Raw genomic sequence first — 20,890 nt, forward strand, 5'->3', positions numbered from 1 at the left:
AAACCACTTTAAAAGTTAATTCCAATTAAGATTCTAGAATGTTTTGGAGTGGACTGGTACCAAGCTGCATTCCGGTGGCTTTTATGAAAGAATTTAAGTTAGTTTATTGTGAAGAGTTCATAGGTTGTTCCTTTTATCACCACTCTGAGCAGTCTGAATAGTGAGGTTAAAATTGCTTTGTCCTCTTCACCCTTTGGGTAAGATCCAGGGAAAGGTCAATAAAGAAGGCCAATAATTTCTCCTAATAAAAATCAGTCTGTCCTAAAGATATATCCCTTACATATTGTCTGACATTTCCTATTATTTTCCTGTAAAATTAGCAAATGTGATGAGTGGTACTGAGGATAGGGAGTGCAAATGACTCTTGGGAGTAAAAGAATATTTATAAACAAAGGGACACACCAAACTTATTTAGTTTAAAACACTAGAAAATCTCTTAATTTCCAGCTAAAATGCAAATATTTTCACCTGGGCCAATATGTACTAAAATTCTCATTTTTAAAATGTCTTTTTCATGTTCATTTCTGCTACCTGAAGCCAAGGAGAAATATTTTAAACCTTAGGAAGACATGGGAGAGGAAAAAGGAAATCATGCTGGAAAAATGAGGAGTGTGGAATAAAGCTGTTTTCTGTATAACCTCATGAAAGAAAAGAAGAAAAAGGCAAATTGGATCAAACTCATCCTTGATTGAACTCCCTTGAAATCAGTTGTGATTCAGGAGGATTGAAGATGTCCTGTCACATTTGGGTCTCTCAGGTCAGTGTCTTAGTGGTTCAGCTGGGTTTTGAAAGGCTTGCAGAAGAGAACTGGGAAGTATCTGTGGTACAGCAGTGTCCACTCTGCATCCTGCACCTACCTGAGAAAAGCTGATGGGTTTTGAATCCTCCTGGGTTTTAGGCTTTATGGCAATGGCTCTCTAACCTGTTGGTGAAACCTGTGAAGTGCCTTAGCAGTGAAAAGGGAAAACTGATTTTTAATAGTGGAGGAAAATATCCACAGCTATAAACTTGTAAAGTCCCATAGCAGTGAAAAGAGAAAACTGATTTTTAATAATGGAGGAAAATATCCACAGTTATAAGCTTGTAAAGTCTTGTAGCAGTGAAAAGGGAAAACTGATTTTTAATAATGGAGGAAAATATCCACAGCTATATAGCTGCAGTGAGGGGGGTTTCACTTTAAAAAAAACAAACAGCTCAGGCAGGTCCAAATCCATGAGAAAAACAAAAAATAAGATCAGGAAGAGGAAAAGATCAGATCTGTTGTAACCTAGTGTGCTGATTTTGTGTGATGCTCTCTGCAGAACACAGCATGAGTTCCTCTGCTGATGGCAAAGCCATTCCAGAGAGCACAGGAATGGTGCTGGTGTCCTGGGCATGGGCAGGGAACAGGATGCAGAGTGTTTGGACTTAAAGCTCTGGTCCTGGACTCAGCCTGGTGGGGAGGGGTAGAGGAGGGCAGGGTGAAGGAATCCCTAGCAGTCTGGTTCCATCAGCCTTTCCCTTTCCCTTTCCCTTTCCCTTTCCCTTTCCCTTTCCCTTTCCCTTTCCCTCTCCTTTTCCCTCTCCTTTTCCCTCTCCCTTTCCCTTCCCTTCCCTGCCATCTGGGGCCATCTGAGGCTGCAGGAACATTTGCAGAGCAGATGTTGGTACAAGATTTCTGGCCCCACTGGGGTTCCCTGCCCACAGTTCAGTCTCTGTTCTGGGACAAGGGTTTTATCTTCACATGTTCCAGTATTTTGTGGAACTAAGACAGATCGTGTGCTTTTCTCCTGGTATCTACACTGACATTCCATTGGCTTCCTCTGCTGGCTTTGCTTCCAGAAGGGGATCAGGCCCTGGGAGCATTCAGAGTTCCTGAAAAGAGAGCCAAATGAGTCACTTTTGCATCCTGGGATTCAGACCTATTTTTATTGCTGCACTGCACAGCCCGTGCCATCAGAAACTGTTTTCAGTTCTCTGATGCTGATAGTACTGGAAAAGATTTCCCAGCATAATTAGCTGCTTGATGCACCTGGCTCCTCTTCATATGTTTGGAAATCTGCCATTTAATTTGCAACTGTAGAATGACTTGTTTACTAAAAAATGCAGGTATCTTAGCAAAGGGTTTTTCTCTCAAAAACCTCTTTAAAAGGGTGTGATGTACAGCATACATAGCTGTGCCACATAAAGTGAAGCAAAGGTGTGTTTTCTGAATACATCCATGTATTTGTCAACTTGAAAAAAATAGTAGGAAGTGATATGAATGCATCCTGGAATTTTGTGGCATGTGGTTGAGGGAGAATTGTATTTAACTATGCTTTAGTTTACATGTGATATAGTTATGATGATTTAAATTTGCTGGGATGGTTTCATCACCTGATACCTGATAGATTCTGTCTATATGTTCAGTGTAGTGACATATAGCATCACATCTCCTTTCTTATGGCAGATGGACAGCACCAACCAAAGTGTTGCTAGATCAGATTGTACCATAAATATATTTTGGGATAAAGCCATGGTCTTTGCCCTGCACTGCCCCCCAGCTGAGCTGCTTACAGACTGGATGAATTCTATATGCCACAGGCTATACAGAAAGCTCAGTCTGAGTTGCCTACAGCAACCAAAGCACCAGTGATCCAGCTTAGGGATCTTTGCCACCTCCCATACCTCATCAGGCAGAAGTTCTTTTTTTGTAACCAGAGCCCACTCTTCCAGTAAAACCTTTGGAGAGCAGAGTGTATCACAACTGCTGGTGCAATAACAAAGAGTGATCAAAGCACATCTGGCCTAAGACCTAATTACAAGCCAATGAGAAACTAATTGTGAGTTCCACCCTGATACCCATAAGGAGGATCTCTCTCCATCCACATTTGGCAATATTTCCTTTCAGCAGCACAACCATTGCATCCTTTGAGCTGTCCCTGAATAAAGCTGCACTGAGCAGAGGTGCATGGGCTTTGTGCTTCATCTTCTGCATTGGATCTCAGAGGGCAATGGTTTTTCCTTAAGGGAAAACGGGTGGTACATCAAGACTAAGCAGAGAGGAGGACATGCAAATCAGACATCAGTTTGAAAAAAGATTTGTTAAGTGTTCTGTGGAACTGAAGTGAAACCAAACCAAATAACTCTGTATATGTGTGTCTCCATGGCCACAAAGAGAATAGACTTCAGTATACTAGAAGTGACAGATGATGCACACTTGCAGCAGAGGAATGCCACAGAGCAGTCATGTTTGGAGAAACAATAATTGTACAGTGTCTGGAGAACTGACTGTGCAGTAAAGAAATTCTTAGCATTTTAGATACATATTAAATATATACAGCAGAGGGCACCAGTGTTATGGAATTGACCATAGAGTTGGTATTTTGGTACTAGAATAATGAAGTGGGGAAAAACAATTGCTGAGAAGAGAAGGAGTTGTCAGGGAGGTCTAAAGAAGTTGGTTGATGTTCCTTGTTCCATGTGTGGATTTCTACAGCTAAACCTCTGTGTATCTCTGGCATTATAGACAGATACTGAATAGCTAATTACTCCAATACAGAGTTCCAGATGGGTCTTTATGTTAAGCCCATCAAAATTTTTCCATAGTGTCCTTCAAGGCTTTAAATTAATTTTCCACTGAGTTTTTGTGCTAATTTTTTTTTCAGGGAACTTATGATTTAAAATTACACTGATGTGAAATAACTGCACCCAGGCTTCCTAAATACTTAAGCTCTGAGCAGTGGAAAACCAGCAGTAGAAAAGAAAGGACTTTTCTGATCTATTCCTACTGCCAGTAGGAATCTCAGTGCAGTATGCAGTTAGCTGGAGACAAAGCTCAGTGGTTGGAAGTGAGGACTTGCAAGGCACTGCCCAGTATATTTTCTGTTGGTCATTGGGGCTGCTATGAATTATCAGCTCTTCTGTTCTTAATGACACCATCCCCAGTGAGTGTGGTCTGATGCTAAATACTTCATTTTGCTTCCTGTTTTACCAAGGAAGAGAGAGAAAAAAGTAGTAATGTAAATAAATTCAAAGTTAACTTAAACGTTGGCTACAAAATCTAAGATTTTCTCTCAGTGCCTCCCAGAAGATGTTCCAGTGGATTGGTAGCATAGATCTTCTGTTATTATATATTAAAAAAGATACACCTTAGGCTGTACTTTAGACAGAAAAGTCAAACACACCAACACACCTGAAATTGTATCTAGGACTCTCCATCCCCATTTCACAGTACATATCATTGAATATATATATATATGTGTGTATATATATATATCACAATAGGTACAGTTGGGTGCCAGAAGTCAGGACAGGAGGGGAGTGCCTTGGGGTGCTTGCAGCAGGATTTGGCATCTTCATCTTACTGGAGGGTGTTAAAGGAGCAGCTGCAGGGAGCTGTGTGCACGCTGGGTGATGCTGAGGCTCCCTCGTGCCCTTTCTTCTTTTTCCTGTGCTTCTTTGCATATCTGGAAGTTCTCCTGGTCCTTCAGGGTATCTGGCTTACAGGAGTGAGAGCACAGAGCAGCAAAAAGCAGTCCAGGGAAACCATAAAGCATCTTGCAAAGCTGGCCTTGGCTGGGGAATGGGCAGGGCCAGCCCAAGGGAGGTGTGGAGGTAAGGACGCAAGTGGAGGAAAGGATAACTGGCAGCTCTGGAGCTGGGTGCAGCAAGCTGGGTTCTCAGATCAGTTCCAGTGAAAACGTCATCATTTCACTAGTGCAATGATGGTTTGGTGTGTTTCTGTACCTGCTGTGTTACTTGTTAATGGAGTTTATTATCTTTAGGGGATAGGTTTAGGAGAATTCAAAAAAATGACAAAAAAAGAAAAGACAAATCTACTAAACAAAGAAACCCAACAACTACTTAAAACAAAAAGCACTAATTAAATCCCATCATACAATCATATCAATTAGCAGAAGATGGTTAACAACTATTCAATATAAATGTTCAGTGAGCACAGTTGTTAAAGAGCCTGAAATTTATATTAGTCTCATTGATAAAATTCTTTTGACCACAATGGGCACTTTGTTCTTCATGAAAGCATAAAAAAGATGGGAACCAGGTCCTTTTCATCCCCTTTTAGCACAGTCATTTATTAAAGTTGGATATATTTTTTTAATATACTTTTTTAATATAAAAAGTTTTTATTTTTGAGCATCATCTTTAGAAAAAAATGACCTTGTAAACCTACAGTAAAAAGGAATCTGTGTACAGCAGCGACCCCTCATCTAGTCTGATATATTATATTATATTATATTATATTATATTATATTATATTACCCTAAAGCCCCAAAGCTGATGTTCAGAGTTGCAGAGGTGGGAATAATAATCTTCAGAGTCATGACAGAGTGTAAGGCACAGACAGAAAAGCTGAGTGACTTGCTCAAGGTTGCAAAACACCTTCCTTTCATGAATCTTTCATAACAAGAGTGGTGTTTTATAAATAGCACTAACAGAGCAGATCAAAGATACAGTCCAGATTTTCCAGTCCCCATTCACAGGTTTTTAACCATTAAATTGGGTTTCTCTGCAGTAAATTATTAAAGGCAAGAGGAGAATACTTGCTAGGCCTGAACAAGTTTTTTAAAAATGCAGAAATTCTCAAGCATCCACTGTCTGAATATATAATTAGGAAAAAAAAGACTTTCAGTAAATTGCTGCAAGATGCAAGTTAACATATTTTTTTCCTGTTTTGTTTCTTTTTATTTTCCAAGAATAATAGTTGTTGTTGTGTTTTTTTAACACAAAATGAAACAATTCAGAGCCTCGAGTGGAAAATCTTTGCCTTACGGTATGTTGTTTTACTGAATATATGTATTATTCATCTGGTTGCTCTGGGTTACAAATATGCCTTAAGCTTGCTGTAATTTATAAGACTGTACTTTTGGCTGATTTATAGGAAATATCATTAATCTCTACAGCAGTGGGACCTTGCACTGAGCAGCAGATTGAAAATGAACTAAGGACAGGAGGCTTTAGGAACGACAAATGAATCAGTAAATTCTTAAAATGGTAATGATCATTTGTAGCCCTTACAGCAAGATCTTTAGGGGGTTTTTTAGAGGTACCAATGAAACTGCCAATCCTGAAGCTACTGAGATATTTTTCAGCATTTAAATAGCTATTCTTACTTTTGTGTGCAGCACACATTTACTAACGAGTGTTTGTCTGCTGGGTGCCAAACAAAATTGAGGAGGAAATACCATGAAATTGGATGATGCTGTTTCATGGAAAGGAAGAGTTGATGCCCAGCATGTTTCTTTTGTATTTTATTTTTTAAATTTGAAATAGGCCTAGCATTTGCATGAGCTGATAGATTCAGTATTAAAGGCTTTACTCTGATACAGGAATGACACTTCTATAGGCAAAGATTTTCACCCATACAAAACAGGACTCTCAACTTGCTCTTCATAGTATCCGTTGTGTTGTCTTATGTGTCAAGAAGGTTAAAGACTTGAATATTCTGGCATTTGGTTTTTTTAGAGAGCACACTTAAATATTTGAGGTTAATCTAACGTTCTCCTTTCTCCCTCCTTTCTTTCAGGCTATTCAAACTTCAGAAGGTCCAACACCAAATAAATTATGAATGTTGAACAAGATGACCTTACATCCACAGCAGATAATGATAGGTCCTAGGTTTAACAGGGCCCTATTTGACCCCCTGCTTGTGGTGCTGTTGGCTCTTCAGCTTCTTGTGGTGGCTGGGCTAGTGAGGGCTCAGACTTGCCCTTCTGTCTGTTCCTGCAGCAACCAGTTCAGTAAAGTCATTTGTGTACGGAAGAACCTGAAAGACGTTCCGGACGGGATCTCCACCAACACCCGCTTGCTCAACCTCCATGAGAACCAGATCCAAATCATTAAAGTCAACAGCTTCAAGCATCTGAGGCACCTGGAGATCCTGCAGCTCAGCAGGAATCACATCAGAACTATCGAAATAGGGGCTTTCAATGGTCTGGCCAATCTCAACACTTTGGAACTCTTCGACAATCGTCTGACCACTATCCCAAATGGGGCTTTTGTATACCTGTCAAAACTGAAGGAACTGTGGCTGAGAAACAACCCCATTGAGAGCATTCCCTCTTATGCTTTTAACAGAATCCCTTCTCTCCGGAGGCTGGATTTGGGTGAATTGAAAAGGCTTTCATACATCTCAGAAGGTGCCTTTGAAGGTCTGTCCAACTTGAGGTATTTGAACCTTGCCATGTGCAATCTCCGAGAGATCCCTAACCTCACCCCCCTTGTGAAACTGGACGAGTTAGATCTTTCTGGGAACCACCTGACTGCCATCCGGCCGGGTTCTTTCCAAGGGTTAATGCATCTTCAGAAACTGTGGATGATACAGTCCCAGATTCAGGTGATAGAGAGGAATGCTTTTGATAACCTGCAGTCGCTCGTGGAGATCAACCTGGCACACAACAACCTGACCCTTCTGCCTCACGACCTGTTCACACCTCTCCGCCTGGAGAGGATCCACCTGCATCACAACCCTTGGAACTGCAACTGTGACATCCTTTGGCTCAGCTGGTGGATTAAAGACAAGGCTCCCTCCAACACCGCGTGTTGCGCCCGCTGCCACACGCCTCCCAGTTTAAAAGGGAGGTACATTGGTGAGCTGGACCTCAACTACTTCACCTGCTACGCTCCGGTCATCGTGGAGCCCCCAGCGGACCTCAACGTGACGGAGGGCATGGCCGCAGAGATGAGGTGCCGGGCATCCACCTCCCTCACTTCTGTCTCTTGGATTACTCCCAACGGATCCGTCATGACGCACGGGGCCTACCGGGTCCGGATCGCCGTGCTCAGTGACGGCACGTTGAATTTCACCAAGGTGACGGTGCAAGACACGGGCCTGTACACCTGCATGGTGAGTAACTCTGTGGGGAATACCACGGCCTCCGCCACGCTGAACGTGACTGCCCTGGATAACCCCGGCTACACCTACTTCTCAACCGTCACAGTAGAGACTGTGGAACCTTCTCAGGACGAGGCACAGACCACAGAGCAGGTTGGGCCCACGCCGGTTACCAACTGGGAGACCACCAACGTGACAACCTCACTCACCCCACAGAGCACAAGGTCGACGGAAAAAACGTTCACCGTGCCCGTGACGGACGCGAGCAACGGGATCCCGGGGATAGATGAGGTTATGAAGACTACTAAAATAATAATTGGTTGTTTTGTGGCTATCACTCTCATGGCTGCTGTGATGCTGGTGATTTTCTACAAAATGAGGAAGCAGCATCACCGGCAGAACCACCACGCTCCGACACGGACTGTGGAGATCATTAATGTGGATGATGAGCTCACGGGTGACACTCCCATAGAGAGTCACTTGCCCATGCCAGCAATAGAGCATGAGCACCTAAATCACTATAACTCTTACAAGTCTCCTTTCAACCACACAACAACAGTTAACACAATAAATTCAATACACAGTTCAGTGCATGAACCGTTATTGATCCGAATGAACTCAAAAGACAATGTACAAGAGACTCAGATCTAAAAGATTTATGACGTTATGGGGCTGGGGTGGGTACAGTGAGAGATGGTTTATAAGACAAATGACACAAATGACTGGGCTAAATCTACTGTTTCAAAAAAAAGTGTCTTTACAAAGAAAAAGAAATTTATTTATTAAAAATTCTATTGTGATCTAAAGCAGACAAAATTATGTGTATTCCTCAGAACCTGTTTTTGCTGCACTTATTTACCCTCCTGTTTCCCTTTTTCCCTTCCCAACCTATTCTGATTCCCATTTGCCATATTTTTCATAGGAGATCTTGATTCCCTAAAAGAACTGGTCTAGGAAATTTTGTAAGAATTCTGTTACACTTTGGGAATTTATATGGTGAATTCTAGTGGTGAGATTTGGTCTATTTTGTCATTTTTCCTCCTTTTTTCTTTTGCTTTCTCATGCCCTTTTTGAAATCATTCAGTAGAGAATGGAATAATAACTGCTACTTTACAGGTGCAAAAGACAAACATGAAAAACTTTTTTCTCATGTAATTATTTGCTCTGTATTTCCTGAAGGCACCATTCTGCGAAAAAAATGGAAGAAAAAGTAGAAAAACCACAAGAAACAAAAAAACAAACAAACAAAAAAAAAAAACCCCAAGAAATTAATTTACTTGTGAAAAACTTATAAAACCCATGATCTTTTAAACAATTCTAGAACCAGAATTTGTAGCTCAAACACTAAAGAGAGATTATAAATAAAATACTGTTTTTTTCTGTACTTGGGTAAAGCTCATTTATAGTCGGGATCTAAACATCAAAAGTTTGTTAAAATTCTTCTGATATTCTGCTGTGATGGTCCAAAACACAGGCCCTTTAAAGAGAATAATGAAAACATTTTGGATCATTACTGAAGAATAGCAGCTTTCCTTTTGGTTTATGGAAGCAGCATTCTGGCAAATAAGGGTGTTTGACTTGTAATGCAAGAATTAGTTTGTTTCTTCTAATGGTGTTTTCAATTATTATATCACAGGGTGTCTCTCACAGTGCCAGGAAAAGTTTTGGAAGTAGTTTCAGTAATCAGTGAAATTAATAGACAAGGCTGAATATTTTGTTCTGTTGTGGTTTTGTTGTTTTTTTTTCTGTATACAGCTGTGAGTAAGAAAAGTCATCTTTATATGAAAGGCAGTAGTTTACAGTTCAGTTGTTCTGGTTGTCCTAGAGATAAAAATGAAATATGTTGAGCTATAATGCCTATGATCAGAGCTGTATCCCTGTGTGCACTGTGACACGAAAATGCTGCTAATTGACTAAATCATGGGAAGATTTGGTTAAAAATTTGAAAGAAGAAAGTCAGCCAAGTCAGAGGAGTGTATCTTTATGTCATTTGCATGACAAACAGACTCCATGTAGAACAACCAGTTTAGATTAATTTAAACTCTGTTTCCTTTACCAACATGAAATGTGTGCCCTTTCTATTTATATATGTTCTTTGAATGGATTTATTGGGATAGGGAAGGTATTGGGATACCATGCATGCTGAAAGCTGGAAAGGAAGGCTTTGCATAAGAAAATCAGTCTCAGGACACAGTGTTCTTCTAATTAGAAGTTCTGCCAAATTAAAATACTTTGTGCATCAGCAACTGAATAGAAGCATTTTAAAATTATTTAGGTTAGGAAAAAAGAATCAAATATATAATTTCTAAATGTCTTTTTTACCTATTTTCGTCCTTAACTGCCCTTACTGTGAGTTCTCAGGGTCCTGTGCTAGGTGAATAATGTTCTTAGTTCATATCAAAATCTCTGAAGTTTTCCAGCATGCAAGCAGGATGAGGATGCTACTGAGCAGTAGATTTCTGTCCTGTATCTTTAAGAAGGAATTTCTCTTAGTTTCAGGGGTCAGTGTCTCTTGTTGGATGCACAGTTCTCAAGGCTACAAGTGAATACTGTAAGCCTGATTTAAAGAGTAGCAGAGACAGGTGACAATGCAACCTTGCAAGGAGTCTGCTCAGTATAATACCAAATAAAATCCAAAGTTCTTTCATAATATCAAGCAAACACTTGGCAAGGCATTATCCATTGAAGTACTACATGAAAAATAATACCTGCTCTAAGGGAATATTAATGGAGAGCAAAGATGGACTGGAATGTAAAATGTTGCAGCTGTGATTGATAGCTTTGCCTGTTTCTTGGAAGTGCAATGGAGCATTTAGTTGGTGATTTATGTTAAACCTTGTGGTAGAGCTTGTTAGAAACACTACAGTTACACACTGCTGTTAGTACTGTGCCCATCTGGCTAGTAATATTGTGTCTTTGGTCAGTGATTATCTGAAAATCAAAAAAACCAAACAACCAACAACCAGGAAACCTAAATCAGGGTGCTCTGAAATCAACAGATTTATGCTAAAAATAATGGTTAGTCTCTAACCAGTGTTTCTGAAGGCACTTATGATCACCATGGGTTTACAAACAGGTAGTTTTTGCTAACTCCTACAGGCCATGCATAGGAGGCCTTTAAGAATATAAGGTAAATAAAAGGTATAGCCATTGCCAAGTGGGGTACCAGGTCAGTGACAATCTTTATTCCTCTTTGGAGTAATGCAAAATAACATCAGTGACTTTTTTTAAGCATTATGCTAATTTTTACTGATTGTTAAGCTGGTTTTATTGGCTAATAAAAAAATCATATAGCTTGCTTTCTCATAGTGAGGATAAAGAAAAAGCATCTTGGTGTGTTTGACTGGGTGAGTATGTGGGTTATGTGGAAACCACACGAGTTATGATTTTCCTGCATCTCCTCCTGCATCCTTCTTGGAATCACAAAGGTTATTCCAGACTCCTTCCTAGTTCTAGGAAAAAAACCCAGTACTTTTATGTATTAATGAAATACTAAAGTTAGAGACTGCCACAGGTTACACTGTGAACTGAGCTCCTGAATGAAGAGAGAGGAGTTCTGTGGTTTGATGCTCAGGACCCGTGCCAGTGCCTCCTGGGGCTGCTCCAGACTGCAAGGTTAAAAATGAAGCCTGGGTCTCCTGCCTGGCAGAGCACAACTGGGAGGAAACTCTAACAAAATAACAACATTTCTCTTGCAGGTGACTGCATTGTAGGCAGTGTGTGAGGTAAGAAATGGTGCAAAAACCCTGTGGTCTTCATTATGAGCTATCACTTTGTGGTGGGATCACGTAAAAGGACAAATTATTCTTCAGTTCATTTGATGGAGTCCGAAGATTTTTGCCTGCTGTCCTGTAAAAATACAAATTGCAACTAATTGCAACTAATTTTTTTTCCCCTGGAATTGTCATGGAGTCTTACAAACTTTGTCATACTCAGAAATAACATATTAAAGCAAAACAAGTGAGTTCTGTTCAATTCACCACACAAGGTATGGACATTTTATTTTACTTTGAAAAGGGCTAACTATATGAAAATTATTACAGTAATTGTAGTTCTTTTGCTAAAAGTTTCTAATGCATTAAAAATTATATGTAATTGTTCCCTGTCCCCACTGACAGCATTATAGGTTAATCACAGCATTAAAGATAACAAAATGAATACTGTACTTACTTGTTCTAGCTTCACAGTCCTGGGAAAATATTTCCTAGCAGCTATTATGAGCTTTTCTTTGTCAGATATGCCCATTACTGTAGGCTTTTCAATGATGAGAATGGAAAATCTTTTCAACCTATTCACCCTTCTCTAAAATTTCTATTCCAGTTTTTAAATGAGCTAAGTACAGCGATTTTTAATTTTCACTTTTTTTCCTAAGTCCTGGCATTGAAGGTGTGGGAAGTATTAGGAGCTGCTGTGCAATTTCATACCAAAAGAATTAAATGAAGAAATAATTTACCCTTATCTTGAAGATAAAATGTGATGAGTTAGACTTCAATGTCTGGGTCTCTGTTTTTCTTAGTAGAACTCTGTAATGCTTTTTTTTTCTCATTTGTGCAGGTAATGACAGTAAAAGTCTTATTTCAAACTTGCATCTAAGATTGGATCCACAGTTACTTTGAGGGCAGTAGCAGACATTTTGTGATGGAGGTGGTGTTAGTGTTGTAGTAGGTAACACCCAGAGCCATCCCTAAATAAATAGCAAGGGTTCATGAGCAAGGGATGGACTTGGGGAGATTCTGGGAAACCTGAAATCTGCAGTAAATCTGCAATTTCTTTTGGCTCCAAAGCCTCACTCTGCAGTGGTGCCCCATGGAGATGCTGTGGCTGTGTGGATTTGGCAGCAAATAACTACGAGGTGTTTATGTGTAGTTTGTGGCAACTGGCTGCGTGCTATTTGCTTCAGTAAGTCATGGTTCTCTTAGGTGAGACCTGTTAAAAATAGATATATTGTGTTTGATTTGTCTTGATTTAATAGATTTCAAACTTACACCTAGGCTGTGGGCTACTCAGAGTGCTCTGAATCTGTCCTATTGGGTAACTCCAGTGAAGTATGGAATTCTGGAATGAAGAGGAGGCACACAGATGGTTACAGCATCAGATGATTTAATGGCTAATTTTTTTTTAAATAATGAAGAGAAAACTAAGGACCTGTTTTTGAGAACTTTGGAAACCGGTTCTTATGTAAAATAGGAAAACTTGTTAAAAAAATAGAAATTATTGGACAAGAAAGTAACAGTAAATATAATGATTTAAGCAAGAGGGAGTGATATATCTCAGATAACTTTTACATCTTTTTTTAGCAACATAATTTGTAAACTCAAAAATTTCAGCTAATTTTCATGTATCATTTGGTGTGTGCAAGCATCCTGACTGCCCTATCCATAGTTTGTTGTTTTCTTCTTAAATTTTGCTGTAGATATATGGTGTAATGTGTGCTCTCAGCTCTGGAACAGCTTCCCATACAGAGCATGCCAGAGAATTCTCTGCTAAATCATTCAAACCTCTCCCATCGGAGGTTCATGCTTAGTACTCTCTGGGGTTCTTTTCAGTCTACTTTGTGATGGCTTCTGCAGTGAAAGATTCCTTAATTCATTTGTTCCTCTACTGGAGTAGCAAAATATTATTCATATCCTAGTTTAGAGAAGATTTGCATTGGTTATGCTTTCATCAATTTTAAAATATAAATTGCAACTTTATTTTAGTAAAAAAAAAAAATAATTCTGTTGACTTGAAAACTATTTCCATTCCTTTCAAAGTAGCTCAGTTAAACACAACTAAGTTACAAAAAAAGAAAATAGAGAAATGATATCTCAGAATGGTGTGCATGTATAAGTATGCCTGTATATGTCTGTTATTTACAGAGTGATTGTATGAGTAAGATTAAGGGGAAAAAATGTATGAAAAAGAGAAAGTAAGAATAAATAAGCTGAGATAGAATCTAGTAACCTGGAACCAGAATTAGTGACCCACTGAATGAATCCTTCCCCTGTGCCTAGTTTAGTTCTGTAACGTGTAATTCAACTTGGTTTCTTTCCCTCATGGATTTCCTCTCAAGGCCCATTGTCTGAGCTGTGGTTTGGACAGCACTGCCACGCTATGAAGCAGCTCTGCCCTCTCCTTGTTGGTTTCCCATTTTTGTCCAGCTGTTTTCCTCTCATTTTCTGAAGCTCTCTTCCTGAGGCACTCGTCTCCAGCCTGGCTTGGGACTGAATTCCAGTGGGACAGAAGTCAGGTCAGTGTTGTGTGACTGGATGGAGCCTCTGCACAGCTGGGTACAGGTGTTGAAATCTACTGACAACCAAACGTGTTCTTATCTGAAACTGCAAAGCAGCTTCTTAAGTAATTTATACGTTTGGGTTTTGTTTTTTTTTTTAATATTGTATATAAGTTAGGGCTGTTAATCACCTGCCATGTGTTAATGATTTTACAGGTTGAAAAGTTGTGTTTTGTTGTCATTGGTTTGGTTTTTACCCCTTTTGAAACATCCCTTTTGTTTGTGATGAAGCACTTCATCAGATTGTGGTGAGCTGGAGATAATATGTCAGTGTCTTTGGGTAATCAGACTGTAACAACATTCCAAACTATATAAAATTACAGTTGAAAAAAAAAAAAACCAATAAGTAAGAATGCTCTCAGATTCCTAGAAAGCACATGCCTAAACAAGCAGTGTTTCTCACTTTTGTTTGTTTGCTTTTATTGATACTGTTCCTCTCTTTGCTTAGGCAAAGTTATCCAGGCCTTTTGAAACAAAAGCAGAGGCTTTGAAAAATTCCCTGGCTTTTGCTAGCCAGAGCAAACAGAGCCCTGCAATTTATTTGTTATTTATTTATTTGTTTATTTTTTAAATTCCTTTGCTTAGGTCAGCTTTGTTCCTATCAAGATGGGTAGAAGTAATTATTGTTAGCAATATTTTCACCTCTTGTTTCCTGCTGGAGAAACACTGGCTCTGGGTTTATCTTTTCACCTCCCTGCTGATTTCTGCCCCTCCTGTGGGAAGGGAAATCTCCTCCTGGCTGACACAGCAGTGAAATAATCAAAGGATGAACCAAGCAAGGAGGAATAAAATAAAATGCAGTGATAATGGGGAGAGAAGAAGGAAGTCCCAGCATTGCAGGGAGAGAAAAAAAACTACAAAGAAGAAAGAAGTTGAAAAGTGGTGAGAATCTATTCTCTCCTTTCTTCCCCTCCTCCTCATTTATTCCATTTTCTTTCCTGGTAGAGCTGAATAATGGCTGAACCCAGTGATTAATCCATTCTGAATAAATCACACTGGAAATAGTCTGAGGGAGTATTTTAAAGTCAACAGTCTTTAGACTCCTATCGGTCAGACCAGTCTCAGTGGACTATTTAGGATGCCAGGGTACTGTACTGAGAGATTCCTATAGCTAGAGGTTTAAGTTGGAATTCTGAAAATCCATACTTTACAAGTAGAAAATATTTTCCCCAGAGGAAAGGTAGAAATTTGCATTTTGGAAGCACTCAGTTCACAATTTTCACTTGTAAACATCACCTCAACTTTAATCTCTGCTGGTTTTAAAATTGGTCCCTTAAATTTAATCTGGAAGGAGCACAGAATAGACATACACAGAATGGACAAGAATGGCAGTAGTGAAATACTTATTTTAGTAGAACTTTCCATTTCAGTCCGTTGGGATTATTTGCAATTACACAGGATTTTTAATTAGAAAATAAGAATAGGTTTATTTGTACATATCCTGCCCCTTTCTCCCCACAAATGGGGATAACGTTTTTGTCTGGCTAAAAGATAGCCAGATAAATGCAACTGAAATAAGAATTTTGGGGAAAAAAAACCAAAACAAACAAAAAAAAAACCACATTATGAAACATATGGTATTTTGATAGTATGCATTTGTTTTTCTTTTAAGTTGCTTTCTGTCACCTTCGTGAACAAATATAAGTTAAGGAAATGAAAGAATAAGACTGAAAACTTGGCCCTATCATGAAATTTGTGAAGGTGCAAGATTTATACATCCTTACTGCTTTCTTAATTTCATTTTCAGTTGCTGTCACCAAAGAGTAAAAAGCCTGAGTAAGGCCTCCTTATAATTTTTTTCATGATTCTTTAGTTTTGAAATATGCCTCTTTCCTACAATGGTCAAATACATTTTCTAAGGATTTTATCATGTTTTGGAGTAGAAAGCCTTTTCCTTGTCTCTAGAATCTCAGCTTTATTCACCCAACATAATTTTGGGGTGTTTTCACCCAACGTATTTTCTCAAAAGCTGGGTCTTTTTTAATTATATTTTCTTCATTATACACAGATGTAGGATTTGAGTCTGTGTTGCCCTGCTTTGTATTCTCCCAACTTGATGGCAGTTTCTGCTCCCATTTAATGCCCTCTTTATTGTTCTTTGTGTCTAATTGGGAACCAGCCCATAAAGTTTTTGGGTCTCTTCCCTCCACACCAAGTGTTGCAGTTAAAGGGAGGTGTTGACTGCCTGGCAGTTGTTTGAAGTTTTACCAGCAAAACACTGTAAATTCCAACTTTTCAGGGTCTTTTCAGGCAATTGGGGTCTGGCTGCACAAAATCAGCAGAACTGGTGTGAGGTGATTCATCTTTGGTGTTTACACAGCTTATCAGGGGGAGATCTTATCTCTGAACAGGAGAAGGATGCTCTGGCTCCTCTGAAGCTGACAACTTCAGTGAAAAAAAAGCAGCTGATCTTGTTCAGGAAGCTGTTTTCTTATTTCAAATTTCAGAAGCCTCTTGGGTGTTTATCTTTGTGCAGGGATATTTGATGCGTGCTTGATGGAGGCGTTGCAAGGCTGGCATTCAGTCAGCAGCACTCGGGGGTTGGACCAGCCTGGGTTTAAGTTAATTTTCCTTCTCCTGACTGCTTTTAATTGTGGGTCTTTTTTTAAATGACTGCTAAGTACTGATAGTGCAGTTCTGGAAGCATATTACTGGGAATGATGCCAAAATTTGGCAGCTGTGCAAATTTGTGGCATCCAATCCAGTGGTAGTGGTCTTTGCTCTAGTTTAGTTTTCAAGTTGTGACCTGGCATGTGCTGCTGCAATGGTTCAGTAGGAGAAATTAATTTGCTCTTTTATAATATTTAAGTGAATTGTTGGGTTGAGAACAAAGGCCTTCAGATTCCTTCACTGGTACTGTAAGTTTTGCAGGTTGGGACTTTCAGGGTGCAGCAGAAGGGTACAAGAAGGGTTCAGTTTCTGTGTCTGCTCTCTTGAGATCAGTTTTCTGTGATAAATGCAGTTCTCTATAAGAACACTTAAGGTACAAACTCTATCAGACACATTGCAAATAGACCACAGTATGTCACTCATGGGGTAATAAATAGATCTTTTCCTTTTGAGTTTGGCCTTGTGGATTAGCTTTCTGTATCTTCATTCAGGTTTCCATCAAGTGCTCTCTTCTGGTGCAGCTGCTACGTATTTGATAGCTAAGAAAATGTCTTTAGAAGATGAGTTATGCAAAAAAGGAGAAAAAAAGTCATCAATATTTGTCCATCCCATACAGAAACTTCCATTAGTCGTATTTCTCTGAAATCCTACTTGATAAGATTAATTCTCTTTATTCCATTTCATTTCTCAGGATGTTTCCAGTGAATGGCACAAGCAATGAATGGGAAGAAGACAGAAGCTGGTTATTTTCCTTCCAGGATATTTGTGTCTCCAGATAATGTTATGGAGAGGGCCCATGGAAAGAATTATCATCAAGATCAAGCAAGGCATAAAAGATTTTAAAAAGATTTCATTATTTTCTCTATTGTATACAGAGACAGACAGACAGACAGACAGACAGAGATACAGAGAGTTTTGTGGCTCTGCTATTCCTCATCAGCTCTGCTGAGGAAATCAATGCAGTAGCAATAGGGATGCAGTGCTCTTCTCTTTGGTTGCCTTGCTGCCCACTGTGGCAGAGGAGGAAAGTGAAACACAAAATATTTTCACCAAAGGTCAAAGTTCTGGTGTGCACAGGGCCCCAACCATCCCTGAGGAGAGAGCTGACCCCATGCAGTGAGGATCTGATATGTGCCAGGGAACTGCTTCCCTCTGCAAACAGGGGAAAAGGATATCTGGGGGTGGAATTAATGTCTCTGTAGTAATTCTGGGTTTGTCACTGCTCTGTGCCCTGTAAAAAACTCGTGTGGGACTTCCTGAAGCAGTTTCCCCATTTGCAGAAAGTCCTGGGGAACACAAGCACAGAAATCTGTGTGGATGCTGCTCATTCCTCTGCTGCTCTTTTTGCTGAGGTTGTGCTGCTTTTGGGTTGCTTGATTGGTTGATTTGTTTGTTTGTTTGTTTTTTGCTTTATTCCTTTTTTTTTCCCACCATTTGTGTTTCTCGAGCATTCCAGGTTTCTCTTTGAGAATTTCAAATGAGAGGGTCAGCAAATAATGATCTCCAAGTAAAATAAATACATACATTTATTGCTTTTGCTTTTTGTCTTCTAATATTGGCACAGTTGTTCATTTCCTGAGGGGGGGAAAAAAAAAGTTCTCTACCTCCTTGTTTCACTAAAACCCAACAATGAACAAAGCCCTGGAAAACACGGGGGGAGAGCAGTGCTCTCTGAGGTGCTGTGATGATAAAAGTCTCATCATGGAAAAATACCCTTGGAGCATGTTAATAATCACTAACAAAGTATTTGCATCAGTGTTCTGATTCTGAGGTTAGAAGAAATGGGTTGTATGGTTAAAAAATACTTTTTGCTTTGCCTGCTGCCCCATTTCACTCATCAGAACTGGGAGTCCCCTGAGCACGGAGCTCTGGCAGTAGTGAGTGTGGTGAGTAAGTGGATGTGGAGATGGACAGAGAGATGGACAGGCAGGGATGGTGGGTTTTATTTTCCTTTTCTTTCCACTTAGGGCCACAGGTGCTGTTGAAAAGGTCAGATGAAGCTCTGCATATCCTGAGGCAGAAATGGTGCCAGGTGGGGTGTGCTGAAAGGTCAGAGCCTGTGGCTGAGGGCTTGGGAGAGGGAGAGAAGGCTCTGGAGTGGAGTGGGGTGCACACCTTAGGGAGCTGGAAAAATATCCTTTTCCCCAGAGTGAAGGGCTGTAGGAAATCAGGTGTATTGGTTAAGAGGAAATTAGAGAAGGAGGAGGAAAAGATCTGTGCCTTCCTCCTTTCTCTTATGGTTCCTATGTTAAAAAACCTCAGTAAATCTGTGGTACCTGATATGATAGTGGCACTTAAAATTTAAGAGTCCAGATTCAAATGTTATCCCCTGTTATTGCTAAAGAAGGAACATCCACCATCCACCATCTGTGTGAGGAAGCATTCTTCTGCACGTTCCAGGAGCTTGACTGATTTCAGGTGAGCTGCAGTGCTGTTCTTCCAGCAACATCACTCAATTTCATTTGGATTCAGTTCCTCAGGACTGGCTGTGAAGCCTATAAAGTAAGTTTCATGCTTTGAAGAACATTCTCTCTTCATGTAACTGTCATCTCTCCTCCAGCCTTCTCCAACTGCTCTCTTGCCTGTAGTATTTATTAACTGCTTTGCATGTTTCTTACAGTATCATAGTAAATTAACAAAAAACTCCACAGCTTGAGGTCTTAGATCTCTTTAAAAAAAACCAAAACACTTTGTATGTGTGTGAGCAGGGGACAGAAAAGTGTATTGGGGGTAGGAGGGAAGCAAAACTGAGTTTTTTGAAGTTCTTAGGATTTCCTTTAGGAATTTCTGATGGCATTCTATGCAGAGAGCATCCAAGATGCTGGCAAAATCAGTCAGTGCTGTCTGCCTCCTCTTCACTGTACACCCCTCACCCCCTGGTTGATGTTTGTATTGCAAGATGATTTTCCCTAAAAAAGCAGCTTACTCAGGGTTATGCAGTTAGGTCTTCAGAAATCAGAATCTGGCTGCTCATGACCACATTTTAAATTGTTTGGTTATTTTCTCTGTGGGGGATGAACATGGATTTATTCCATGAAATAACACAATTATGTTGCATTCCTCAAAGCAAGGGCTGTCACAAAGAGTAGATAAAGAAATAGACTGAGATTAAGTACGTTTTGGCCTATAATTATTTGAGGATACAAACAGGAATTGTGAGGCTTGAAATTTCTCTTCTGAATAAAGAGTCAGCACTTAGAATACAATCAAGCTCCTAAGATTATTAACCCTCTTTTATGCTTTTTATAGTCTAGAAGTGATTGAATTTCTCCTCTTTGCCAATGAATCAGTCCAGTTGCAATGTAGGAGAAGGAGAATCATCCATCAGAGGATGTGTGTAAGCAAAATGAGTTGAATTATGCTGTAAGTGAATGGTGTTGCAAAGAGGCACATTCACCTATTGGAATCCAGTTAATTAGATTCATATTTATCTGGATATATTGTATTATATTACGTGTGTTGGATCTCCTCTTTAGTAATGGATGTGCTGTGACTTCCATTAACAGCCAGGGTGACTTTGGAGTCCCAAGAGGAAGATATAACAACTGTTTAGCTGTGTATTAGCTCTGTGTGCCTTCTCCCTCAGCTTTCTAATGGTGTTGATTTTAGTTTTCCTCTAGTGCTTCACTGAGTTTGCAGTTGGAGTCTGAGGGGCAGTACTGCCAGGCTTTGTCTGTCCTGGGTGCTGCTCTGCCATTCAGCAGATGGCTCTCAGTCTCCAGGAGGGGTAGAAATGCTCAGCCTGGCATGGTGACACCACCTTCAAAGAATTAAAAGAATTTATCTTAAGGGCATGTAATAAATTCCATGGGGAGTGCATAGGGGTGGATTTTTCAAAGCTAAAATTCCCACCCCTTTATTTAGAGAATTATTATAATTAAATAATAATAATAAATTATTAGTAAATAATATTCTTTAGAATATTTAAATTGTAATATATTTATTGTTGTTGTTATTATTATTATTATTATTATTATTGGAAAATAATCTATAGCTTGGTCTCTCAGATTTGTTGATTTTAGGATTTTCTCCACTAATGAGGAGTTACAGAAGAACCAATGGTTCTACTTAAGACAAACTTTTGATCTGCAATAGAACTTTTGCCTTCCTTAAAACTATTGAATATTTTTGTTTGCTGCATCCCACTTTCAAATCCCTGTGTGTATATATACCCACCCACACATATATATATATAT

The 20,890-nt window shown here is 39.6% G+C and overlaps 1 protein-coding gene across 4 annotated transcripts in view; it reads left to right on the plus strand.

Moving 5' to 3' along the window:
- The window catches only part of LRRC4C (leucine rich repeat containing 4C), a 76,787-nt gene extending 67,116 nt beyond the window's left edge, over positions 1-9,671 (plus strand). For 2 of the 4 annotated variants that reach the window (XM_071745000.1, XM_071745001.1), the window contains 2 exons: positions 538-757; positions 6,506-9,671. In XM_071745000.1, coding sequence (XP_071601101.1) covers positions 6,548-8,464 — 1,917 coding nt within the window. In that variant the 5' untranslated portion in view covers positions 538-757; positions 6,506-6,547 and the 3' untranslated portion in view covers positions 8,465-9,671. The remainder of the gene's footprint in view (positions 1-537; positions 758-6,505) is intronic. The other 2 variants (XM_071745002.1, XM_071745003.1) reach the window with 1 other exon arrangement.
- Positions 9,672-20,890: the final 11,219 nt, after the last annotated feature.

Source organism: Heliangelus exortis, chromosome 5 (assembly GCF_036169615.1).
Source record: "Heliangelus exortis chromosome 5, bHelExo1.hap1, whole genome shotgun sequence".
NCBI classification, from domain to species: domain Eukaryota; kingdom Metazoa; phylum Chordata; class Aves; order Apodiformes; family Trochilidae; genus Heliangelus; species Heliangelus exortis.